The sequence below is a fragment of the Balaenoptera musculus genome, chromosome 18 (genome assembly GCF_009873245.2).
Source record: "Balaenoptera musculus isolate JJ_BM4_2016_0621 chromosome 18, mBalMus1.pri.v3, whole genome shotgun sequence".
NCBI classification, from domain to species: Eukaryota; Metazoa; Chordata; class Mammalia; order Artiodactyla; family Balaenopteridae; genus Balaenoptera; species Balaenoptera musculus.
In genome coordinates, this window is record NC_045802.1 from 726439 (window position 1) to 741957 (window position 15519).

Genomic DNA, 15519 nt, shown 5'->3' on the forward strand with positions numbered 1-15519 from the left:
AAACGGAAAAAATATGTCAGCATGAATCCCTCCTAGAAAGGGTATTGTTTTGTGAAACTTTTGTTTCCAGTGTGTATGCATGTGTCTCTGTTTCCCACCACTACCCTGAACTCAATAAAATGCCTTTCTCACTGGGTTGCAGTACAAACGTGTTTAAAGCAACCGATCAAAACGTTCGAAGCCAGTTGTGAATAAGCATATATTGAATGATGTGAAAACCTAGGTCACAATTCAAAAAGAATGTTGAAAATTACAGTTATCCATGCTCGTAAGTTTATTTTTGACAAGAGATTGCTCTTAGAAACACTCTACAGAGTTGTTTTACTATTGAAGCATGCTTTTTAACTTTGTAGAGGGGCAGTCAAAACTTACAAGATTGAAAGTTTTTGTGTATTCATGATTATCTAATACAAAGTTTATAGTAGCTTACATTTCAAGGTAGCTGCATGCTTTTTCGTTTTGTACATATTAATATAAGGATTCCTATTTTGCATTTACAATTAAATGGCTTTTGCCAGATTATATGTAGGTATTGTTGCAGTTTTCTATTTTGGTTTCTGATGATATTATGGCTTGATTACAGGTGTAATTATTGAAACGGACATAATTGGTTCAGATCTCTTGAAGAACTCTGACCCAGAGACACAGTCCAACATGCCTGATGTACCATATGAACCACATTTGGACATTGAAATAGATTTCCCCAGAGGTAGTAAAAATGCTGTTTTGTTCTTTCAGTGCGAAGTGTGGTTCTGCACTTTAGTTATGGTGTCATAATCGTGGTTATGATCATTAACAATCTAATGTTCATGTCATTGCCTGTACTGTTATTATTGGTCTTCTTTTTTATCCAGATAAAACTCAGCAGTTAACTTCCAAAATGAAGCATATGTTGAATTGTAGGAACTTAAAAGGAATTTCCCAGAGTCTTAAAAAGAAACTTTCTTAAAACTAATTCATTATAGAAACTTTTACAGATATAGAAGTGTTGGTGTCTTTTTAAAAATTTAAACAAAATATTGATAGTATTTTTCTTAAAATCTTTTTGAAAATTAAGTTAACCTTCAAAGGGAAACAAATATTTTCAGGTCTTTTGTTGTAAAAGAAATGTGTTCTGTTTTTCATTGTTTATTTTCTGTATCGATGGCCAATAAGCGTATTGAATAGAATGTAAAGCCTTTTACATTGGAAAAGATTTAATAGATTGAAACAGATTTGTACTGAGACCATTTAGATCTTATAATTAAATTTCAGGTTTTAGTAATTTTTCTATCACACACTTCCACAAAATTCTGTGTTGATACGCATTGTACATGTGTTTTAAGAGTATGAACAGGCGTTATCAGAACTTATAGACCAGGTTAGGTAGAGAAAGTGGTTTGTTCTCCACCCAGCACAGGCTGCCCTGTGCATGGTGCTTGTGCGCATTCAGTGGGTGGTCCTTCGTTGGCTGAGTTTATATAGTGTAAGTCTGTGCTATTATGTTTGAAATGAAAGTTCTTCTGTTTCAATTGTCAGCTGCTGAGGAGCTTGATATGGAAAATGAGTTTTTATTACCACCTGTTTTTGGAGAAGAATATGAGGAACAACCTAGACCTCGATCTAAAAAAAAGGTAATGAAACGTAACAGTATTCTTGCATTCATGTCCTGTCTCTGTGTAGTAGAGGGCAAGGGTACTTGAGCTTCAGTTGTGCCTGAGAATGTGGGAAGGTACTTTGTTTTCTGGAATTAAAAAGACTTAAGAGGTAAAGCTTTTATTACTTCATTTCTAGGTAATAAAAATATATCCTATTTAGTCATAGTTTCATAGAAGAAGAGTGAATATTATTGCAACTTTTTATTTTTAATTTTTATCTTGATAAAAGGTGGTGATTGATAAAAGGTTTACATATTTGCTAAAAAAGTAAATTCAATTATTAGACAACAACTGAGACTATTTTCTAGGGAGCTGTTTTTTCCATTGTTACTTTTGATGAGGTTGAGGTACACAGTTTGTTATATCTGGTCTCAGTGAAGCATCCCAGCACATAGGAAGACGTGCTAGACAATTCAGTCATTCAGGGATCCCAAATCTAAATGTACGAACGGATATCATTGTTCTGAACATTTTATTAACAACTTTCTGTATTTCTGATTTCCAATGTAAAGCAAGGTTTAAAAAAAAAAAAGATGACTTTCACAAATTTCTCCAAAAAAGAAAGAAAGGAAAAATTGAAAAGGAGTGAGTACCTGCAGTAGAATGAAATTGGACTCTTACTTGACACCACACACAAAAATGAACTCAAAATGAGTCAAAAATCTAAATTTAAGAACTGAAATTCTAAAACTCAGAAGAAAACATAGGCCTAAATCTTCATTAACTTGGGTTAGACACTGTTTCTTAGATGTGACACCAAAAGCACAGGAACAAAAGGAAAAAATAGATGAATTGGGTTATATCCAAATTTAAAATTTTTGTACAGCAAACAGTACCATCAAGAAAGTGGAAAGGAGTTGAGGAGTCATCTCCTATGAGGTGGAGTCTTCAAGAAGTTCTTCAGTTTCTCTCTTACATTAACATTTGGAATCCTTCTATTTCAGATTTTAATTGTTATTTATGTATTTTCTCATCATCAGTGACTCTCAACTCACAGCAGTAGTTAATATGATTTTGTTGTACCAAGTAGTTTATGCAGAAATACAGCATTCCTGGAGAGAGGTTTCAAGTAATGTCATAGGTAACTGTTCTCAGATCAGAAATTCCAGTCAGTTCTGATCATGTAAATATATTTCTTTGTAATGTGCATTTGTTGAGAGATGGCTTACATAAAGTCATGAAATAATATAGGCTTAAGAAAAAGAAGATTTGACAGTGGTGTTTTACTACCAGGGAGCCAAGAGGAAGGCAGTGTCAGGGTACCAGTGTCATGACGACAGTTCTGACAACTCGGAATGCAGCTTCCCTTTCAAGTACACGTACGGGGTAAACGCCTGGAAACACTGGGTCAGAGCGAGGCAGCTTGATGAAGATCTTCTGGTGTTAGATGAGCTAAAATCTCGTAAGTGTTCTGATTTTGTTTCCCCTATGTCCTATGTAAAATCAAGGTTTTTATTCATATTTTGGTAACTATTCTCCTGTGCATCCGTTTATGTGCATGAGCGAGCTTGCGCGCGCGTGCGCGCACACACACACACACAGAGACACACACACACGGGCACACACCGTGTTGCACAAGTGAAGTCCTTACGGTAATGTCGGTTCATGGAGCTCTTGCTTGCTGGTCAGTACAACTCAAACAAACCTTCTGTTTCCTTACTGAAGTTGATGATTATGATGATTGTGGGTAAAGAAGAAAGTTTGCTCTAAGCAGATAGAGCCCTTTGCATCAGGCCAGACTCTTTACTGTGGATGGACCAGTCCATGGCACCACAAAGAGGGTAGGAAGTATGGCCTTATTAAGGTGCTAGAGTCAGACTGCCAGGGCTCCCTCACGTACTGGCATCTCAGTTCCCCAGCTCCAAAGGGGGGGGTAACAGTACCCACCTTGTAGGGTTGTCATGAGAATTACATTAGAAAATACACGTAAATTTAGAACATTCCTTCATCCACAGTAAAGGCTTAATGTTGACTGAAATTAGAATACCCATAATATGTGAAAATCCAGAAGGTCCTCAAGTGAATCATTAATTACCATGAAGCTACATGTACTGTACATTATAAAAAAATGTTTTTCCTTGAAAAAAAATAAATAAAATCAAGGTTTTTGTTATTAACTGCCTTTGATTTTAAAAACCATGAATGTAGCTTAAAATATTTTACATTTAAATGTAGCTGTTATTTTACCTTTAAATTCTTACACAGAATAAAGTGATTTCAGAAAGTTTCTTAATCTTAAGACAGTAAATAATAATTATTATTTTAAATTTTATTTCTTTTTAGCTAAGTCAGTAAAGTTAAAAGAGGATCTACTCTGTCACACCACGGCTGAGCTTGACTATGGCTTGGCCCATTTTGTCAAAGAGATCCGAAGGCCAAATGGGGAGAATTATGCACCTGACAGCATCTATTATCTTTGCCTCGGGATTCAAGAGGTGAGTGATTTCATGGTTACTTTTGAATATAACGTTGTTAAGAAAGGTTGTTGTGGTAGGTTCTTGGAGAAAAAAATGTTTTGCTTCAAGAATATTACGGAACATCCGGGTTTATTGGCTTACCAAGAAAGGCAAAAGTAATTTATTCGAAAATACTGGGGTATTATAAAGGGTTTTCTTAGCTACTTTGTATACAGGTGTTTCTGCTATAATGTGCTGTGTCCCTAAAAGTGCACTTCAGGTTCTCCAAAACTGTGTACCAAAACCAAAAAGAACTTAGGTGAAAAACAGAGTTAGTAACGGACCCCTCGAAGCTCATGCATCTTTTGTAACAGGACTAATGATGTGTCTGTTTGTTACCATGTGTATATATGATAATCAGGTTGATTTCATCCCCACCTTACACTTGCGAATAAATGAATTAACATTCTGAGGCATGGTGTATATATGTATATATAGATCTGTGTTGATATACATGTAAACAGATAAATGACTTCTCTCTGCAAATAGGTCTGTTTCATCTCTGATCTGTTTCTAACTTGTTAAATAGTGTAAGTACTCATTAGTTCTTTGGAATCATCTTATAAAAGATTTCATTCTTTAGAGGTTTTAGGTAAACTTCAACCACATGTATGTGAATCTTGAATGAATACATTTCCCATAATAAACATGAAGATCCACTTTAGATAATGACTTTTAGTTTTGAACAGATCATACAGGTTTGAGCCCAGAGGTCAGAGAAGGTCCTAGCTTTACATCCTATGTATTTGTAAATATGGTAAATGATAAGAGGAAATATTCTTATGTAGAGTTTTGTTTATAGGCCTAAAATTAAATATTATGCTGCTAACAGGTAGTAGGTGCTGAAATAAATCACTGGAGAAAACTAGAATTGTCTTAATTTGTATTTCACTTTCCCTCTTCAGGATAGAAATTTGCCTAAGATTATCTAAGCAGTGGTGGGGAATAACACATAGCTCTAAATTACTGTGTATTCAGAGACCATCACATATTTTGCAGTAGCAAAATATTTACATATTAGAACTTCAAATACCATTAGAGGTTTGAAAGCTAAATGGATTGTAATATTAATGATTATAAATTATGTCTTCAAGTAGGTTCATTTTTTTCCAATTTTTTAATTGTGGTAAAATATAACAAAATTTACCATCTTAACTATTTTTAAATGTACAGTTCTGTGGTATAAAAGTACATTGATAATCTTGTGGAAACATCACCACCGTCCATCTTCATAACCCTCTTCATCTTGCAAAACTGAGACTTTGTCCCCATTACATACTAACTCCTCATCCCCTACTCCCCCGCTGCCCCTGGCACCCACCCTTCTTCTTTCTGTTTCTGTGAGTTTGACTCTCCCAGGTACCACATGTAAGTGAAATCAGCATAATGTCCTGAAGTTCATCCATGTTGTAGCACACGTCAGAATTTCCTTTCTTTTTAAAATAGGTTCTTTATGTACTGAAAAATGTTTCCTCGAAATAAATTTTTACTACTGGAACAGTACTCTTAAAAATGGTCAAGATGGGGACTTCCCTGGGGGTCCAGTGGTTGGGACTCCGTGCTTCCAATGCAGGGGGCTCGGGTTCAATCCCTGGTCGGGGAACTAGGATCCCACATGCTGTGCGGCGCAGCCGAAAAGTTTATAAAAAAGAAAAAGAAAAAAAAAAAGGTCAAGGTGGTAAATTTTATGTTCTGTGTATTTTTACCACAATTGGAAAACCAGTTGTTTTACTCTTCTCATCACTAGACAGATTTTCACAGGCTTGATTTAATTTTTTGTAAGAGTGTATGGTATCTATAACCAGCTTTAGAAATAATCTTCAAACTCACTGTGGTGTTAAGATGTCTAGAAGATAGTTTCCAGAAATCATGCTGTTTGTTGGTACTTCAAGGATGCGTACAGAGGTAGAAGCTGTTCTGGAAGAATGTGCGTCTTTTTCTGTGTGATGCGTTTACTCATTCCGTCCCCGGCTGACAACAAAAGCAGCATGGCTTCCTCTCCAAGCCCTGTGGACGTGTGGGGCAGGTGGTGTGTTGAGAAGTGAGGGTGGGCCAGCCTCTTTCCTCCCTCACAGATGCAGTAGCTAATCCTGTCCTTCCGATGGTGTAAGGGGTGGTGGCTGTCGCCAGAAGGTCACATAATGTGGAAATGTCGGAGGAAGAAAGAAGGGGCTGCGTGAGCCCCACAGTCCCGGTCAGCCTTTCACACACTGGTTTACATCTGTGTGCGCGTCCTTCACACCACGTTTACCCAGAATGGGTGGTGGGCACCCGTTCCCCTGGGTCCTCCCACCCCATCGCGCTTGGCTAGATGTGCGTGCATCTCCGTGTCTTTATGAACGTGGCAAAAGGCACGGAAGCTTTGTCCCCAAGTACAGGGAACCGTGTTACACGCTTTGGTGTCTTTCCTTCCCTCTGCGTCCCAGTCGTTGGTGTCAGCCCCTGAAGACGTCTGGGTCAGAGCTCAGTGAATTCAGTCAGTGATGAGCATTCCTTTTGTTTTATAAACAGTACGCACCCCCCTCTCCCCCGCCGCAAGGTCTTATGTAATTGTCCTGACGAGCTGGTGCTTTTATTTCTAATCTTCCTTCTGACTAGCGGGAGTAACGGTAGGTCAACTCAGATGATGGTGCTCTGGCCTAGTTGCTGGTTAGCGTACACGTGGTTTATATTCTTGATCCTTTTACTTTCCACTTGCTGTGTCTCCAGGTATAAAGTAGGTGCCTTTTAGGCAGCATATTGTTGGGCCTTGTTTTTTATTTTTTATTTACCTTTTATTTTTTTTGGCTGCATTGGGTCTTCGTTGCAGTGCACGGGCTTCTCATTGCGGTGGCTTCTCTTGCTATGGAGCACGGCGCGTGGGCTCAGTAGTTGTGGCACATGGGCTCAGTAGTTGTGGCTTGTGGGCTGTAGAGCGCAGGCTCAGTAGTTGTGGCGCACGGGCTTAGTGGCTCCGCGGCATGTGGGATCTTCCTGGACCGGGGCTCGAACCTGTGTCCCCTGCACTGGCAGACGGATTCTTAACCACTGCGTCACCAGGGAAGTCCCGGCCTTGTTTTTCAAATTAAAAAAATTTTTAATCCAGTCTGATAATATTTGTCTTGGTGTGTTTCGACCAACAAAATTTTTTATTTAAAGAACCGGCTGGTAAACATTTTACGCTCTGTAGGCCATACTCAATCTGTGGAAAGCAGCCTGGGCGCGTGCACTCTGTTTTAAGAAAACTTGGTTGTATTTGTAAATAGGCAGTGGGCCAGCCTTCAGGACTGTAGTGCAGACCCCGGTTTAGACCTTTTACATTTAATGTAATTAATCACTGGATTGAAAATCCTGCTTGTATGTGCTTGTTATACATTTGACCCCCCTTATCTACAGGGGATACTTCAGGATCCCCACTGGAGGGCTGAAGCCTGTGTATACTACACTGGCCTCTACACACCTACTTGTGATACAGTTTTGATTTGTAAATTAGGCACAGTAAGAGATTAACAACAATAATTAATAACAGAATAGAATAATTATCATAATATGCTGTGATGAAAGTTATGTGAATGTGGTGTCTCTTTCTCTCTCTCTCAGAAACCTTATTGTACAAATTTAACACCTTTTCCATCTTAACTAAGCACTGACCACCCTCTGTGGCTGTAGCTTTTATAGTTTGAGGTGTGACAGCAAAACTAGTCTGAATTTTTTTCCTGCTTTACGACATCACAGATAGAAGATTCCTTCTTACCGTGGATCTCAGCAACCTCAGCATCCGATTTTTTTCTTTCCTGATTAAGTCCAGAACTGTCACCTTTTCACTCAAAGGAAGCACTGTGCGTCCTCTCTCTGGCGTGTCCGAATTGCCAGCTTCACTCCTCCTGCCTTGGGGCCATAATTATGTAAAGTAAGGGTCACTTGAGCACAAGCCCTGCGACCCTGCAGTGGATCTGACAACCCAGATGGCCACCAGGTGGCTGATGGGCGGGACGCGCCGGACCAAGGGTGACTCACGTCCCTCCGGGCGGGATGACATGACATCGCGAGGTTTCATCATGGCTTCTCAGAATGGCCTGCAATTAAAATTTATGAATTGTTTATTTCTGTCATCTTTCATTCAGTAGTTTTGGACTTTGGTTGACTGTGGGTAACTGAAACCACAGAAAGTGAAACTGTGGATGATGGGGGCACTGTATCTGTTCTTTGTGGGGGTTTTTTGTTTTTGTCTTTTTCTGCTTTCTTTTGAATTATTTTTCTGTGATTACATTTATCTCCATCATTGGTTTATTATTTATGCCTGTTAAATTATTTTTAGTGGGTTTGCAATGTGCATCTTCAGTTAATCATTATATACCTTCAAATCTTCTTGCCCTGTCTCACATGTGATAACCTCAAGCCCTGTAATCCCAGTTACCACCTCCCGTTCTTTGTGCTGTTGTCACACATTTTACTTGTACATTATTTTTACCCACTGGAGATGGACTTTGCAAACTTTGGTGTTTAAGTCATTCTTTAGCAACCCTCACTGTTAAGGTTTGTCATAGTAAGTTGTAAGATTCATAAATTTGCCCTAACTCAAGGAGAGTGGGGCATAGAGAGGAAACAAGGGGAAAAGCATCAAGCTCACAGGCTGCTGGGAGAGGCTTCACGCGCAGAAACCCTCCCGCCCTGCCCTCACCCTTCGTGTCCGTGGACTGTGTGCTGAGCATTGGAGCCACGTGCGCTGTTTGTATCTGACGGGCTGAAGATGCTCATCCAGTTCTCACGTTCTGAGCTCTTGCCTGTGTCTTTCAGCTTTGAGTTTTTTAAGCAACAGATTAATTGGTAACTTATGTTTCTTTGATTTCCAGATATATAGATAAAGGCAATAATCTCTTATTAGTATGCTAATAAAGACAAAGATGTAAGACGTTTATTTTTTCCTTAGGAAATAGAGTGTAAGTGGTCTGTAATTAGCTCATATAAATCTTATATAAATTTTAAATCCTTAAAGTTTTTTTTTTTTTTTTTTGGTAGTACTTGTATGGTAGTAATCGAAAAGACAACATATTTATTGATCCAGGATTCCAGACATTTGAGCAAGAAATGAATAAAATACTCCGAAGTTGGCAACCAAGCATACTTCCAGATGGTAATGCTCCTTTAAATAAAATGTTACCGACTTGCTGCTGGGATTTTCTGTGTTTATAGAAAGTGTACTAAAGATAATTAGGAAACAATTTAAATGAGAGAGTACTTATTCATGGACGCATCAGCTCGTCTTTTGTTGAATTAGAAATGAATGTGGTTGATAGCTAGTGTTTATGAAGAACTTTGTAATAAACGTGACCCACTTTCTCTGGAGTAAGAAACCGGATGTTCATTTCTTAAGCCCTCCAGTTGAGATTCTGATGTAAATTTCTCTTAGAAACCTCTGTTTTAGATGCATAAAGAAAACTTGTTTGAATGGAAATCAGCTATTTTTTTTCAGGATTTCTACAGATTTAAACTTCCCTTCTGACCATGGTCTGCTTGTCCTCTGGAAGACCAGGAGCAGACTCCAGGCCTGACCGCAGGGGTGCTAGTTGTGTAGTCTGTTGTGTTTCCTGGCTCTGTGTTGTTTCAGAGCAGCATAGGTGATTCTGAAATTCATTCCAGTTGATCTGGAGTGAATGGAGGATTGGAATAGGTTTGTTCTTGAGTTAACTTTTACCTGTTTCTAGCTGGTTATGTGAAAACTGTTTATTGTAATTCTTTAAAAATCTTTCTCTCTGTTTAAGGGTCGATATTTTCTCGAGTTGAAGAAGATTATCTCTGGAGGATAAAACAGCTAGGATCACACTCTCCAGTAGCTCTTCTGAATACCCTGTTCTACTTTAACACTAAGTATTTTGGCCTGAAAACAGTAGAACAGCACTTAAGGCTTTCCTTTGGCACTGTGTTTAGGCATTGGAAAAAAAACCCTTTAACAATGGAAAACAAAGCATGTCTTCGATACCAAGTGTCTTCCTTATGTGGAACAGATAACGAAGGTAGTGTAACAGGTTTTCATTTTGGCATTGTCTGTGGCAGGGACTGCCACTTCTTGCCTTACTAAAGACCACCTGGGTCACTTGTTAAGAACCTAAGGACTGTCATTTTCATAAGATAAGACAACCTATGTTGTCTGAAAATTAGGAATTACCAGAAGCCACGGTTTAGAGCTCTGAAGTACACCTGGTCCCATTCTTTGGTGTAAGAGATACTGGGGGTGATCAGAGTGAATGGTGTCACCTTTGTTCAAGGTTGGTCTTAGAAAGTTTATGTAATTTTTATTTCTTAAGATAAAATTACTACTGGAAAAAGAAAACATGAAGATGATGAGCCAGTATTTGAACAAATTGAAAATACAGCCAATCCTTCTAGATGTCCTGTGAAAATGTTTGAATGCTACTTGTCTAAAAGGTAAGTGTTAATGACATTTGATTTTTTTTAAATGGTAGTAACAGTTAGTTGCTGTGAATTTATCACTACCAAGAGGTGACGTTTTTTTCCTTGGTCCTTTTTTTTAGATTTCTCTCTTTTCTCACTTATGACGTCCTTTCAGTTATAACGTTTTTAGTCCTGTTATTATGAAATACCCAGCTTATACTTCATGTTTTAAGCACATGTTAAGAAATCACTCTCTACTAACGAAATGACTGCTGTTGTAGAGGGTCAGACAGTACATGTCTTAGGCTTTTTGGGCTGTGGTGTCTCTGTTGCAGCCAGCTCTGCTGTGGCGAGCAGAGAGCAGTCCTGCTGGGCCTGGGTCCCGGTGACGCCCTGGTGAGAAGGTGGAGAGAGGCGAGCCCTCAGTTGTGGAGGGAGATCCCTGAGGTGTCTGCAGGGCGCGGCGTCTTCTCAGGGCCCTGTGCGTTCCAGCTGCGCCACTGCTTTCCCCCGCGGGTACCGACAGGCGTTTAAAATATTTTAAACCAGTGAAATTTTTAGAGACCACAAATTATTTTATGCTTGTTCATTATTTTAAGTATGCACTCTGTAATTTTTCAAAGGCAAGCATGAACTCAGAATGTATTTTCTTATGTAAACAGTTTTATAAATTGTTTTTATAAATTTTCTCCAGGTTAACTCTCAAGAACCATAAAAGCAGTAATGTCACCTATAGGATGATTATTTTTAATAATTAATATTTCTGACGATAGTTTTGGGTGGCCCTGCACCAGTATCTGGATCTTCCAATGGTAGTAACTATTTATTAGTTGGAAATTCCTATCTCAGTATTATCTTATTTTAAAAATTATTTCTTTTGTGTAACGTTGTCAAGTATTTTTATTTTATGTGCTACCATATTTCATCAATTCTAAGACACATTTCTCACATTTTATACTGTCTCTGAAACTGGGATGCATGTTATAATTGATGCATCTTGAAATTATAATTGGCAGTGCTTTACTTGTTTAATGGCAATATTAAAATAATGATTAAAAATAATGTTTCTATCGATGGTGTCTTGGATTCAGTGAAATACAGAATTTAAATTATAGTGGGAAAATAATCTTTTATTGTAGAAATTAACTTTCAGAATATCTCAGTGATAGAATATTTAATGTAGGTAATTATGCATGTGATCTGCCCATGTAATGTGGTTAATGGTAGCAGAATTATTCTTGAAAGAAAAGAAGGAAGTTGTGAGGAATTTCGTGTACATACTGTGACATGGACTTTCTCCTTTCTCCTGAAGTCCACAGAATCTTAATCAGAGAATGGATGTTTTCTATTTGCAACCAGAACGCTCTAGCTCTGCAGACAGCCCTGTCTGGTACACGTCTGCTTCGCTGGACCGAAACACCTTGGAAAATATGCTCGTACGGGTTCTTTTAGTAAAAGATATTTATGATAAAGACAATTATGAACTGGACGAAGACACAGAGTAAAAAGGAACGTTTTAGAAGCAATCGGGAGAAAACAGCATTAGATAGTCATGCTGCTAGATCTTTACTATGGAAAACATTTCAAGTTTACTCCTTCTGTTTTGAGTTTTGTAGCAGTGTACCCACACTGGGTATTACCTTGTAAATAATCTGTGAGTGAAAGTTGCCATTATTCTATGTAGTGGTTTTAGGATACTTACAAATACATTCAAATTCTTTTTTTTATTATTATTTATTTGATTAGGTATGTTTGTAACTTTTTACATTACAAGATATGAATGAGAATGTGCCATGTATAATTTTTTCTTGTAGTAAGAAACACCCATATTGCACAACTCTGCTGTTGCAAAGCTTCCTGGAAAGGGGGCTCTTCTGCTGGGTTCTTGACAAGATGGTTGTGTGTGGGGAGCACCTACTAAAAGTTTAGAACTTGCAGTGTCTTTCAGAATTTTTAAAATAAACTGTAAACTAATAGGCTGGGTTTTTTGTTTTGTTTTTTGCGGGGGTTTTGTTTGTTTGTTTTATGCTTTAGTTACTGAAGCCTTACCAGGTTATGTAGAGAGATACCATCTTCTGTACCAAAAATAGACAAGAAAATGCTGTCGATACTGGTGTACTGTAATGTGAATCTATACTGGTGAACAGAACTTTTTGTTCCCCTTATTAAAACCTTAGTGTCCTTTTCTCATTTGTGGCTTTCTGCATCACCCCAAACAATAATAATTATGTATATATGCTTATATATATGTGTGTGTATATGTACATATGTGTATACACACACACATATATAAAGAATGATGTTGATAACATGATCATGGAGACATTTTCTTTGCAAAAACGATGAAAATATAAAATTCTGTTTTCTGTGTCAGCACTAAGCATCCCAAATCCCCTTCATTTATAAGCGTTTGGTTTTCCTCTCCCCTTGAGGATACAGGTCACGCTTCCATCCCCGGGTGGTACTCCACAGTTTCACCAACTTGAGGAGGATTCTTGTGCCTGCCCTCAACTATGACTGATGCACACGCTGGGTATTTAAGAATGCCACTCCTGAGACTGTTGTTACGGAAAGTCGAGCTAGTTTAAGTAAGATAGCACCCGTTTCACTATGAGGGTTAGCAGGGCAGTGACTGACGGTTCAGACTGATGGATAAAGTGTATCTCGAAGGGAATTACGTTCGATGTTAGATTGTTTGGCTTTTACATTTTAATTACTTCTTACAGAAGATTGCATTAAAAAAACTTTGTACTTCTGCTTAGCGATTTATCCATTCAGGCCTTTTCTTTTAGAACAAGAAGTTTACATAAAATCCTACCTTCTAAAGACTGAGAAAGTGCCAGCTGCAGTTATCATGAAGAAATCCTTTGGCTGACTTCATAGAGCTTGAGTGTGATCATGTAGTCTTGTTTCCAGTTCCTCAGTCACCACAGTGATGTTCGTTATTAAAACTGTTTGGGGGAAATTGGGCTATTTTCCACAGTGGTTAAGCAATGTCTACACATCCCCTAAATATTTCTCTCTTCCTTGGGATAAATGTTAGCATTCAGAAGAAATCTTCTCATTTATGATTTGGAAAATTTCACGAGTGTAATCAGCTGTATATTTAAGCAATAATTAACAAATATTTTTGGCATAAAAATTACTTTATAATGTTCTAACTTGTTTTATAAGTTTGAATAACGTTTCTGTCCCTTAATTGATTTTGTATTTCTGGATTTGATAATCAGACTGACAGTAGCAAATCTGATACACTTAAATAGGTATAGATTGCTTGTTGTCTGTTTAATGAAGTAGTTAACATATTTAAAATATATAATACAAAAAATTTCTCATCCTCACCTTTTTCCAGAACTACTGCTTTAAGCACTTTTCATATAAACGCATATTGTTGATTAAAGGTGATTAATCCTAACCATCTTTTATTCTTTGAACTGGTGCTATATTCCATCAAGAGCAATAAAGTTTTCCCCAAATGTCACTTAATGTATATTTTACCAAATACCCTACATTTCTGCTATGATCCCACTATTAATAGCACCTTGTCTTGCTATTTTCATTTCCTTTATTGTACATTTTGGCTTTTCTAAACAGAAGTGTCTACATAGTTTTGATATTGATATGATTAAGGATTTAGAGCTCTTGTCTTTGTCTTGATTGCAATCCAAGGATTGTTTAACTTGACTCTCAGGGGGGGAAAGAAAAAAATAATACTATTTTATGAGAATTGTTTGTTCTGTGAAACTTGCTTCATCTAGAATATGTTTCGTTAGTTCCTGGATCTCCTTAGTTTGTGTGGTCCTAGATGACTGCTGAGAAAAGGGTAGTGAAATGATAGTTTCTTTCTGCTTCTTAGTGATTTCTGATGACGGCATCCTGTAAATATAATATTGTTGCCTTTAGATGTCTGTTGGAGATGCTATATTTTTCTGTTCTGAAGATTTTGCCATTTAAAATGAATCAAATGAAAAAGTTTTTATCCATATTGAGAAAACTGAATTTCCCATGCAAAATTGAACACTTTGCCTTTTTTTTTTTTTTTTTAAGACTTTTAACTGTATTGGGTAATGTAAGATATTAAAGGACTTTTCTAGGCAAGAAGCTCAACTCTTCTTTTGGCCATAAAAATACTTTTTGTTTGAATAGTAGTTCATGTTTCTTTCTCTCCTACTGCGTGGAGTTGTTACCAGTGGATTGCACATGCTGAGGTAGGGAGAGGGTGCGTGTTGTGCTGTGCGTTCAGACTTCTGTCACTGTTTTCTGATGGGGTTTCCCTCTGTCCTGGGCGACTGTGCTTTGTGGTTGAGGTGGTTATGAGTGCACCGTGTTAAGGGTCACAGTAACGCAGAAGTGATAACATTGCACAGTTTTGGTCTGTACTACTCTAATATCGGTCCATTTAATCTGAGATCTTAAATGTCTTGCAGTCTTAAATCACTATGAAAATTTACACTTTTATTTTGCCAGTTATTTCCAAAATGTATTGTGATACGCATATCACTTACGTTCTGAGTGGACACTGCCTGTAGGATCATCTCCTTACCCCCTCAAACAATGCAGTCATGAAAGTGTGCATGAAAATGTTTTTAAAGAATAAATATCTTTAACTAAATTACAATACTGTTGAATTTTCCCCCTTAATAAGCCCCTTACTCATTTTTAGAGAAGTTCTTTGGGTTTTAGGTATTCCATTCTACTATGTTCTTAGGAATAGACCATTGTTAATGTTGTTTTCCTGTATTAAGTACTTTTTTTGTCGTTTCTGGGTATATCATGCTTGAAAATGATACCACTTAACAAAATCTTATAAATTTAGAAATTGATGACCAGAACAGGTTAATTGTGTCAGTCTGGATCTGAGAGTAGAAACACTTAAAATGCTGTCTCAATTTGTACTTTTTTTTTTCCTCTTTACTTAGAATCTAGGTACCCCAAAATACCTAGAGGGTATTTACTTAGAGGGGTACCCCAAATAAGTTGCTGTGATCCCCTGCCTTATAATGAACTGGACAAGAGAAAGTTGTTCTTAATATCTGGACATATAATGTTCTAAT

At 37.6% G+C, this 15519-nt stretch overlaps 1 protein-coding gene across 6 annotated transcripts in view; it reads left to right on the forward strand.

The window, feature by feature from the left end:
* ZMYM2 (zinc finger MYM-type containing 2) overlaps positions 1-14566 on the forward strand; it is a 90176-nt gene extending 75610 nt beyond the window's left edge. For all 6 annotated transcript variants that reach the window (XM_036831177.1, XM_036831180.1, XM_036831181.1 and 3 more), the window contains 8 exons: positions 584-709; positions 1519-1613; positions 2871-3039; positions 3921-4072; positions 9092-9206; positions 9835-10086; positions 10378-10498; positions 11778-14566. In XM_036831177.1, coding sequence (XP_036687072.1) covers positions 584-709; positions 1519-1613; positions 2871-3039; positions 3921-4072; positions 9092-9206; positions 9835-10086; positions 10378-10498; positions 11778-11970 — 1223 coding nt within the window. In that variant the 3' untranslated portion in view covers positions 11971-14566. The remainder of the gene's footprint in view (positions 1-583; positions 710-1518; positions 1614-2870; positions 3040-3920; positions 4073-9091; positions 9207-9834; positions 10087-10377; positions 10499-11777) is intronic.
* Positions 14567-15519: the final 953 nt, after the last annotated feature.